The sequence below is a fragment of the Aspergillus wentii genome, assembly GCF_001890725.1.
Source record: "Aspergillus wentii DTO 134E9 unplaced genomic scaffold ASPWEscaffold_2, whole genome shotgun sequence".
NCBI lineage: Eukaryota > Fungi > Ascomycota > Eurotiomycetes > Eurotiales > Aspergillaceae > Aspergillus > Aspergillus wentii.
In genome coordinates this window covers 2,567,206-2,578,387 of record NW_024467833.1, presented here as the reverse complement: position 1 = coordinate 2,578,387, position 11,182 = coordinate 2,567,206, and the positions used below count along the sequence as shown (strand labels likewise).

At 47.2% G+C, this 11,182-nt stretch overlaps 3 protein-coding genes across 3 annotated transcripts in view; 2 read left to right on the top strand and 1 right to left on the bottom strand.

Annotated features, from left to right (window-relative positions):
* The window catches only part of ASPWEDRAFT_353226 (uncharacterized protein), a 1,669-nt gene extending 1,183 nt beyond the window's left edge, over window positions 1–486 (top strand). The window contains exons 3-4 of the mRNA XM_040834201.1: window positions 193–313; window positions 367–486. Coding sequence (XP_040692710.1) covers window positions 193–313; window positions 367–439 — 194 coding nt within the window. The 3' untranslated portion in view covers window positions 440–486. The remainder of the gene's footprint in view (window positions 1–192; window positions 314–366) is intronic.
* An 823-nt stretch (window positions 487–1,309) lies between these two features.
* On the top strand, window positions 1,310–3,409 carry ASPWEDRAFT_352871 (uncharacterized protein). The gene has a single exon (XM_040834194.1). It carries the CDS (start codon window positions 1,456–1,458, stop codon window positions 3,388–3,390), a length of 1,935 nt encoding a protein of 644 aa, XP_040692709.1. The 5' UTR covers window positions 1,310–1,455; the 3' UTR covers window positions 3,391–3,409.
* Window positions 3,410–4,749: 1,340 nt separating this feature from the next.
* Window positions 4,750–9,333, bottom strand: ASPWEDRAFT_103218 (ubiquitin-binding TORC1 subunit KOG1; the record flags this gene model as incomplete). The annotated part of the gene is made up of 5 exons (XM_040827547.1): window positions 4,750–4,939; window positions 5,005–5,342; window positions 5,400–5,733; window positions 5,783–8,808; window positions 8,872–9,333. The coding sequence occupies 5 exons, from the start codon at window positions 9,331–9,333 to the stop codon at window positions 4,750–4,752; spliced, it is 4,350 nt and encodes a 1,449-aa protein (XP_040692708.1).
* Between the last annotated feature and the right edge of the window lie 1,849 nt (window positions 9,334–11,182).

Here is an 11,182-nt window from a genome sequence, read left to right as displayed (position 1 = left end):
CTGGAGGTGATACATATGGCACCGGCTCTGGAAACTATGGCTCTGGCACTCATGGCCTTGGTGGTAGTGACAGACAAGGCACCAGCACTGGTAACTATGGCTCTAGCGGCTCTCATGGTTACGGCTCTGGTGCTGAAGGTGATACATACGGTGCCAGCTCTGGCAACTATGGCTCTGGATCCCATGGCTCACATGGCCTTGGTGGTGCTTCTGGTAACTATGGAACGGGCACCGACAGCTATGGCTCAGGAAATCCCCGTTCCTCCAACTCTGGACCTCACAGCTCGAACATTGCAAACAAATTAGACCCTAGGTTAGTGTTCTGAGACTCGTCTTGTTTACAAATCTTCTAACAAGTTAATGCAGAGTCGACTCGGATCGATCCGGTCACCAGGGCTACGGCGGCAGTAACACTGCTGGTACTCAGCGCCAGTATTAAAGAGTTTGGTGATGCGACAACATGTTAGCTTATGACTCTGGTTTGATTCTCACGACCGTTATGGTTATGTATTACTATTTGTTTTGGCATGGTTTTACGTCTTAACGAACACTTGAGATTGATAATAGTTTGAGGTTAATTGATTATCTTTACTAAAGCACTTGCTAGCTCCTAATGTCCACCCTTTGTAGTCGATATGCTGTCAGGTGATAAGTCCCTTTCCTGGTTGTCCCAGACAGGAAGGTGGTGCCTTTCTCGATTCAGAAAGTCCCTTTGGCCTGAAATAGACATATTCTCTCAAAGAATCCTCTCAGACTGCAATTCCTGCAAAGACAACCGTGACCCACTTGCCTGTAGACCCAACGTTGATCGTTTCAGTACTGAGATGTCGGATGAGGTGAATCTAATGTCGATTGATGAAGTGCACCTAACGACAAATCGTCGCCGTATGTCTTCTTTCTCCCTGACCGTCTTGGGTCAGTAAGTTTCCGTCCTGAGAATACTGACTGGTCCCCAACTCTACCCAGGGCAAAGATCTCGCAGGAAAAGACCAACAGTCATAGATATAATTCCTGAGAGAAATCCTGTGGGCTTCCATTCCCCTTCGCCTGTCCGTCGCCAGCATGTCAGTCCAGGCGTAGCCATACGCGCAAGTGAATGGACAGAGGCCAAGTCAGAACACAGCGTTGGTATCATACAAAGACATGCCCATTCTTTCTGCTAATCCGTTCTCCTCCCTCTAGTCTCCCAATCCAGATCCCATCCCAGACTCCCCTCAGTCTCGTCTGTCATCGGCGACACCAGCACCTACTTTCGATAATACCAACACGTCGATTACCGTTTCCCCTTACTCTGAAATTCTTGAGAGTCCTCGTTACACTTCCTTATTTCAACCTAATCACACTATACGCTCTTCGAATTCACTACTACCTGCTTCACGGCACAAGTCAGGTGAAGAGTCCTCGGCTCACTTTCTCTCACCTTTGAAAGGCAGGGAACGTCGGAGTGTTTCCACCATGCCTGGAAGAATCAGACCTGAAGACCGGTTCCGGTTAGTGGTGAACAGAGCTTCTTCAGCTGCTATGCTGCATGGTGGCAGTCGTGATCTGAATAGCCTTGACGACCTTGCATCATCTAGGCCGATCCCCTTGAGTGCTCTGTGCGGCAGAGCTAACTCAAGGAACAAAGGTTCAAGATCCTGGAAATCCATACCGCTTGATGTAGACGGAGAGACTACAGGTGACCCTGTGAGCAATGTAATCCTATCCGAAGTCAGCCATTACAAACCTCGTTCTCGTCTCTCCGCCATGCATCAATCCAACAACGAGGATGGATATTACCAAAGGAATAATGGTACGGTGCGACTCCAAGCCCCCGATGATCGCTTGGGACATAGAAGCGACCCTATGGGACAGAGCTGGTCCAGAGAAATGAATGCTCAAATCCAACAAAACCCTCTGAGCTATTCTGCTGGGTATGATTCCCCTTATCACAATTCACTCTCGCAGCGGAATAGCTACATCTCTGAGAGTCCATTCATAAGGGGTGAAAACTACTTCCAACCAGAACAAACTAGCTGGTCAACAGAATCATACCACTCGATCTCTGGTGTACTTGGTGGTGCAATGCAGCAGCCTGAAGGTTACGCTCAGGGCATCTATACCACGAATTTGATGCCAAATCCTGCCTTACATGCTTATGGAACAGATTCTGGGCGTCCATATACCCCATCATCTCACGAATCATTAGCACATCCGGTTCATGGCCATCATGATCAAATGAGTTTCTATCAGCCATCTCACATGTTGCAATATTCGATGCCAGGGCTCCAGCACGAGCAATACATTGGTTATGAATCTACCATCCAAGCCGAAGATGCATTCCCAACATACAGAGATGGTGTGATCTTGACAACAACCTCAAATCCAATTGAGATGTCTTCTCAAACACAGACAGCAAAGTCTTCGCCAATTCCGCCCTCGACTCCTGCGTATGATTTGGATAAGAAGATCGGAACAAAGTTCAACCAATTTGATGTGGTGAAACCTCATGGTGAGACTAAAAAGTGCGGCTCTAAAGAGGAAATGGCAGCCTATCTCAATGATGTTGTTCACAAGGCTCAGTTGGATACTAAACAAACGACACTGCACGATCCTTTCGTGGAAACAAAGGCTCCCCTTGTCAGCGAACGTCAGGAGCAGGACTATAAGGCAAAACAAAACCTGCATGTACAAAAAAAATCGGAGGACCAGATTATTAAAGAGTCTATAAAGGAACTCCTGGAACGAAATGAAACATTCAAGCGACACTGTCAAGCAGCTCCCGTCCAAAAGCCAGGGCCAAAGAAAAGTGACGCACAAGACCAAATCAATGAGAAGAGAGCAGACCCCTTCGAGAGCCGAGCAGGAAACTTGAGTACAGCCAGTGGGAAAATTTTGAAACCTCCTCCAGGGCTCCCCAAGCCCGCTGCGCATAATATGATGATAGAATGCTCACCTATTGAGCAACGCTCTCTGCTTGAGAAACATAGGCTTGAAGAAGCAAACTATTGGTTTAGCAAGGATGGTCGTGGGGAAGAACAGCTTCGACAGCATGTCGATGAAGTTGCTCAGAAGTACTCGGAAAAGTGTAAGAAACTTCAGGGAACGTCTCATTCGGTGCAAGACAGCGCCACTGCAAAACAAATGACTCTACTTTTGGGAAATGTCATTGCCAATCTTCAATCATACGTCTCTGGAAACCGGACCGAACAAACCAGCAACTTTGCAGACTTTGGAACTGTAAAACCTCATTCCCGCGAGCCCAGCCATGGTGGACGCCGCAGTTACTTTGATCGAGATCCTTCTGTTGATCAATGGAGACTACCCTCTGGCCGAGCTTTCTCTAGTTTGAGCAACAATTCAGACAAGAAGCTCCCGCTAAGTCGCTTACATCGATCGTACGACGAGTAGTGACTGAGCTGAATGAGGTTGGGGCTAGTTTCCTCAGGTCATGACTTGTCTACATTCTCGAAACACCTACCAATTTCTGAGCTGTTGTGAGAAAAGGGTTGAAAAGGGAAATAATAACCATGAAAATAGAAAATGAGCAAAAAAAAGGGATGGGGTGAAAAGCCGATACGGCAACAGGCTACATTTCTTTTGCTGGTCTGGGAAAGGGTGTTGAAGCTCGAACCAAGGTGAATCAGCTGGCAAATTATCATATGGTTATCTTTTTTTTACTGTATTTACTTCCATCGAATCTCTTCTCGGATGGAAATCCTGCCCTTGATTCGAGATCTTGACTTGAATGGGCTTACGGAGGTTCAATGTTGCGCACATAGGAGGATCGCTAATTATGTGACATGATAACTCTCCGGTAGAGGAATGATTGCATATCTAGCAGGAATTCAATAAAGTAAATTTCCAGTCATGTCTAAAAGTCTACAGTAGCATGAACTAGTATGCTAAGCCACCTAGAATAGATTGTAATCAATCACAATACTACCTGTATGACTTTCAGCACATAAACTCGGTCGATCAACATTTTTATATTTTCGCATTATCAGTAATTCTAGAAAACGGTATTGCTTTAAAGGGAGGAGGGTGTTCAACCCTCATTCGAGGTCGTATATGGCTGTCGGACAAAAATATACAATTCCACCACACCGACCAGACAAACACCACTTGCACAAAAACATCCGCATAACTGACTTGAAATATATATCTGCAAATAAAAGTATCTCATAGACGAAATAAATAAACAAGATAGATATCTAAAACCAAAACTTCCCATACCAAGCCAAGTCTAGTAAAGCCTAAAGCCAGCATCCCGCAACGACAGCATCAGTTACATATCAATAATATTCAAAGAAGACAAGTTGAAAATGGTTCAATTTGAGGGTATTGACTAAAAAAGCACAAGAAAAAAAAATACCTTGTCGACCTGCATTATGTAGGGTTATGTGCATGGATAAAAGTGAGAAATTATAGGTAAAATAGAAGCAAAAAAACAAGGGAAAGGGAGGGAAAAAGACGGAAGACAAAAAATAAAATGAAATGGTAAAAAAAGCCCACGCCTGAAATTGCTAATTTGCTGCACAACCATCCTCCTACGCCGAAAATCGATGCGTCATGAAATAAAAGCCGTGCCTGTAATGGGGAGGTGAAAGTAGGGGGAGAGAAAGATTTGTAAGGAGAAGAAATCATCATGACCTTATGACGCCACGGGTGTACGGCATGCATGTTGAAAAGTAATGAAATAATAAAGAAGGGAACTTTCAGTAGCCCGAAACGAAGTAAGGAAGTTAGATAGACGGGTCATTTATCGATCTAACAATTGACGAGATTGATGTGATTATCATTAAGCGCAGAACAGGCGAGCAATGTCTTATGCGGGTGGAATGCGGTGCTCGCAATTGGTGAAGAGCGGTTATGGTTGAGGAAGCTCGAGTAGGGCTCAAAGGTAGACAGGTAACTGCCATCAACGTTGAACGTCTTGACCTCGTGACGGTTTGTACCCCTGGTAAAAGGTCAGTCAATCTGCAAATAGAACATAAAAATACCCGAATGAAGTGGGTCACATACACCATGAAGACCGGAGCATGCTCGTGGACACTCAATGTGCGAAGGGTATCCCTGGTGGCATAAGTCGTCGAAATCGGGTCGTTCATCCTAAGATCCCATAGCCTGATCTCTCCATTCCGGCTGCCAGAGACAAGTTCTCTCAAACCACCGCGTTGCATGTGGACATTTGTAATCCACTGTTTATGCTCACGCCAAACCTTGACCATGGAGGTGGTGGGCTTGAGACGTTGATCAAAGACACGGACGGCACCATCACCAAATCCTGCCACGAAAATATTGCCAGCGACCTGATCTGAGGTCAATGAAGTGATGCAGGAGCCTGAACGTGCAGGGATATCCTTAAGGAAGTAAAATGTCAGTGTATACCGAAGTTTGTGAAAATCAGAAAAACTTACATTGGTGCACACTTCAGTGGCTGCGTTCCATACCCTGATGACCTTGACATCACCTGCAACCAAGGCTTTACCTTGCCCTTGTTGCCAGTCAAGAACTAGCCCTGCATTTTTATTACTGGGGATAAGCTCTGGCAGAGCTCGGAAAGCTGTCACAACTTCAACATTCTTGGTAGACTCATAGTTCCTGAAGACCTTGAGAACACCATCTGACGATCCTGTCATCAAGAGGGCCTGATCATCCTCATTAATATAGCGAACTTCGTTGATTTTCGAGCCTGCCGGATTTCCGTTGGAAAAGCGATTGAGACGTTTATGACTCTGCCAGTCCCAGATTCTACAAATTTGTCAGCAGCAATCAACATTTCGACCTCTGCTATACTCACGCAATTGTATCCTTGTCGTCTGCAACGGCAATGTGATCCTCAAACTGATGGAAGCACATCTTCATAGGTTGACTACTATTCGAAAGGAGTGCCGTCGAGTTATCCCATCGACTAGTGCCTGCTTTACCTTTAAGGGGTTGGGTATCAGAGATTATCTTTTCATTGCGGCTTCGTCTCCAGAGGCGTTCGTTGTAGTCCGAGCTACCGGGCTCATCGGGTTCGTTGGGTTTCATCTGGGGTTCCCGGAAATACTGAACAAGGGTGAGAAATTGTTCAAACTGTTCGTCATACGTCACGCAGATTAAATGAAGAGATTCTGGGATTACCTCTGTTGACCAGTCCAGGAATCGGCTTATCAAGGGTATTGTTGGGACCATTGATGCGTCTCTGGGTTCAAATCCTCGGGATGTGGGTGTTGGGGCCTGGTGGTATGCTGCTGCGGGAGCAACCTGATCGTTGACCTCTGGCGGTCGGGTCCATTCTGGGGGAGCTCGTCCTCGGGGAGTGACGGGCATCCGGTTCTTCGAGGGCGATGTCGGGGGGTTCGACTGCTCGCCAGGGGCGGCACCGCCAAAGGCGAGATTCTTAAGAGAGGCAGCGACACTAGCTGTGCGCTTTATACTCAGGGAGAGGTAACCTTCTTGTTTTGGAGGCGCCAGGGAGGGAGGGGTAGGCGGGGGTGCTGTCTTTTTTAACTCGGGTCTCTCGCGAACCTGCAACTTGGGGGACACGCGGTTTGAGAGATCCATGATCTCACCCCGGAGTTTGTCAGTGATGGAGGCCATGGGGGATTGCAACAGGGTGAAATGAATGAAGTCAACAATCGCACTTGCATCGCGTGCGATATCGGGGTGTGGATCAACAGAAAGAATAAGAAGCTGCTTCCAAATTGTGCCAAACGCAGTATTGCGAGACAACAATTGCGCTTTGTCACTCTTATTCCCCTCTTCACGGGTTATACTTCGAGGCGACTGATTTTCCACCCTGATAAGGAGGGTTTGCTTTTCCTCCTGGAGTTCTTCATACGCTGCGACAATGAACTTGTTCTGGTAGCGTTTTACGAAAGTGGAAAAGAAGACAATGAGCTCTTTTCTCACAAGGACACTGCCATCCGAAGAGATTGGCAGCATTGCCAGAGCCAGAGTTTCCTCAATCTGTGCAACCTGATCAGTCAAGTCAGGGATACCTAGGAATGTAGTCACGGCGTGCAGCATGGCGGCGCGGACTTCTGGGACAGGATCAAAGTTGAGTTCGCAGAGTCTCGCCGGCGCAGCACATCGGATTCCCATCCACTTTGCCTCAGGGAAATCAGACCAGAGCATACTCAAGCAGAGACACGACCATTGCCGCAAAAGAGGATTTTCGACATCCGTCAGGTGTCTCAGGCAAGAATCGAATAGTTCCCCAGAGAGACAGACGTTCTGGCCTTGGGGATAATTCTTGCAGAATATCGAAACGATAAAGGCGCACATAGCTCGGTGCTCACTGGCGTTCCCCACTGGTATTGGCGAAGATGGGTTGAGAATCGAGATGAAATAATGGATACCATTATCTTTCAAGAGATCATTTTGTACGGTATGATCAACCGCCATGATTCTTGCCCAAATGAAAACCATGACAGGTTTCAACTCTTGGGCCGCAGATTGCAAAAGTTTGACGACGTAGGGGAATATACCAATACTCAAAGCAAGATGAACTGCCCAAGGTCCCAGGTCTAGGAATTTACTCAGCAAAATCAACGCTCTTAGTCTATGTGCCTGACTCAGAAGAACCTGCAAGACTATTGGCAGTTGGTCAGGAGGATTCTTTTCTGTTGGGCCAGACGACAGATAAACCTCAAAAGCAGTAAGTTGCTCAGCAAAGAAGGTAGAATGCTGATACTCGTATTGCCTGCGGCCTTCCTCGTGGTCTATAAGGGCGGGAAGCTGGGATAAGACCATCTCAACTGCCAGATCCCAGCTCTTCCATAACGGGTGGTGGTGAGTCTCTGGGAGCTCAGGAGAGGAGATAGGGTGGCATTTATATGTGCGCATAATCCGCTCGCTGAGCAAGAAATTCCTGAAAAGAGCTGCAACCATAAGGTCTTGTCGGAAAAGCTTCTTGAAAAGAGCCCGTGGCAAAGTATTCCACGCAATCGTATCAGTAATTGCGGTAAAGATCCAATTCAGCTCTCCAAGAGGGCTTCTTCGATCCTGCAAGCGACCTGGTACCCTGAAGTCATCGATAGAAATATTCGTACGGAGAGGGTTCTGAAGGATGAAGAACCGCAATGCTATTTCGATTGGTGTAGTTAGACAACAAGTGAAGAGATCTGCGGGTAAGTCGGGATTAGTCGGGAGGGATTCTGCCTTTTGACAGGCGGCGAGAAGTATGCAATCTCCATAGCTTTGGACGAGAGCATTGGGGTCACGCTTTTTGGCCTCCAGGTTTTCCTTTTCGTGCTTATCGACAAAAGTATGGAAGTTTTGAACGATATTCCCTGCATGGGAGACGTCGAAAACGAAAAGACTGGGGCCTGCAAGCCATGATTGTAGGTCATACAACGACACCGGGATATATTGGGTGTAGTTTTTGTTAAAAACCCAGATCTCGCCGGACTGAGTTGGTAGCGGAACACCGTGACCGTTATAGTGGAAGAGCACTCTCTCGTCTTTAGCGTTGCGACGTAGCGATATACAAAACTTCTTTGTTTCGTCTACAGACGGGTCAAGATACTGCTTGTATCGAGTCCGTAAGCTCAGGGTCTCATATTGTTCCTGGAGCTTTTTCCCAATCTGCTCCATTATCTTGTTCTGGCCACCACCGGTAGTTGATGTTGGGTCAACCCAACATTCGAACTTTGCTGTTGGATTTGTCTTGACAACATCAGGGGGGTCGACACCGATATTCAGACAGATTGCCAATGCTGCCGAAACTGTTTTGAGGCGGTCCTTCATACGCCAATCCTGACTGGGCCAGCTTCCTACTGGGTCCCTGGGGATACCGTTTGTGTCATGGCGCTTCTCTGTAAAGTACATGTAAAAATTCTAGGGGGGTCAGACTGATGAACTGTATGAAGACTTGGCACATGGCGTGCCGCCACTGCTTACCGAATGCAGGATCTTGAGATACTCGCTCGAAGTATACTCTTCCTGCCACCCATGCCTCATGGCGAAATCCTCTTCCTCCTCACCCGCAAGCGCTCTATCAAACTCGGCTCTAGGCCCGTAGTCACTCTTGGTTCTCTTAAGTGCAGCAGGCCGTGCAGGTTCGGCCGGGCGGGGAGACGGTAACCGGGCGTTGGCGTCTGAAACGACACCACCCCCTTCGCCCCCGGAACTGGTCGGTCTACCTGGAGTAGATACAGGGGGTTGCTTCTGTTCGAAGGTGGTGAAGGATCTATGATGTGTCGGGGCTGGTGATCTTTCGCGTGGCGGGATATGAGTTTCTAGATCTGGACCGAAAGCAACGCGGACGGTCTTGCTGGGGTTTCTTCGCGGTTCAGCTTGAGCACTGCCCGCCTGCGGTTTTATTCCATTGTTTTGTTCCATGTTGAGATTGGGGTCCCTCATGATGGATCGAAGACCATTGTGTTCGAATAAGTAAGAATGGCGCAGTCACCAAAAAGAGTGAAGGAGTCTAGTCGGGCAAAAGAGAATTAGGAACTGAGCTCGAATATATTGACAGTATGGGCTGTTGGGTATAGCGATGGAATAGATGGATGTCGAACTGTGGGGGCGGGGAGCATGGAAGCTCACCTTATCAACCACGATACAGTTGCGCGCACTTAGGACCGATTAACATACCCAATCCGGAGGCTCAACGGTGAGCAATCCAGACGTGATCGCAGTGCTGGAAAGAAGAGAATCCACCTTTTTCGAGGAAGCCAGAGTGGATATTCAAGATGAGATGATACAATTTCAGCCACAAGCTGAACGGCAGACCTTTTTCGAGATCTCGCAGTGAAACCCGCAGGATGTCGACGTCTTCGGAAGCGAAAGAGGCTCATGAGCTTTGGCCGTGATGTCTTGGCAGCGAAGCCTCGGACAATCTGTATCTCCGGCGGCCCACAGCGTAGGCGCATTACATCAGAGGTAAATGGCTTCAGTTTAGGATTGAAGGTACCATAAATCGATGTTGTTTAATATCAGGTACACTCGTTCTCATCTTATGGTATATTCTGAATGTCTTGGCTACTGAAGATGCAGCATATTGAACCCTGTACATTTTGATATTGACGATCATAAAGGCAGATATATTCCAACGTCTAACGGGATCAAGATCGGACAAGAAAGCTACTTTGACTTTATCTGAATCTAGGAGGATGTCTCGGAAGGGAAGATGATTTCTAATATTGAGTGGTCTGATCTGAATACAGGGTCTCAAGATAATTTCGGTTCGTGACTCCATACAGAGTAGCCGAACTGGTGGTGCATACTCGGTTACTACAGCGTTGATCTGTAAAATTGTTAAATGACGAGTCAAAATCTGCTCTGAATTCTAAAGCGATTTATGTAATAATGAATAATGGATAACGACAGATGAATATTTTCTGTTGGACCGATGTGAATAATTTTAGCGACCAGCGTTGGCTAACAGTCCAACGGGCCATGACGATCCAGCTTGGCGATTAGCCTGGACCTCCTGAAGCGATGTAAATAACTACAAAATCAAAACGGTAAACGGAGACAAAGGCGCTGGGTATTCCGTCAGGATTCGGCAGATGGTAGTACCTGGTCCAAGGCACAATAGTCTGGTTAGGATGCCAGGCCAATCCAGATGGGGAGATGCAAATTCATCACCATGGATCACATTTCATGGCAGGCCAAATCCAGCCCACGGCGGGTAACAAAAAACGAAGGCAGAGAAAGGAAAAAAAAAAAAAAAAGACAGCAGCCAAAGATGAATGGCTGATGTTATGATGGCATATTGCACCCTCATTCGTCCAGACTCAAATGCTCCGTCCATCTTTTTCCGTCTTCACGAGGGTCCAACGGCGTCTGATAGGGCGGCTGGCAGTGGCAGCCCCTTTCTTCCTTTGTCCCTCTGGCGCTCTCCCCTTGATCGGCCATCGACCGCCCTGGCATGTCACCACCACGACTATCTAGTTAGTATGGATTGTTGATCCTTTCCCTCAACACTGGAAGATGAATGAATTCCAACCAACATACTCAGTCCCCCGTAACTGACTAAATGGTTTATTATTCTGCTGGTTCTGCTGGCTCTGCTGCTGTTCCTGCGTATATTGACAATTGACATACAGCATCTGGTTCACCGCATATGTATGTCTATCGGTCTCTGTAAGGAACCACTCTGGGTCTCAGATCACAATATTAATCTCAACCTTGAAAACACGGGGAATATATAAGCAATTTCCGCTTGACGGCTGGTTTCTATTTATTCCTACTCTCAAGCTTCAGC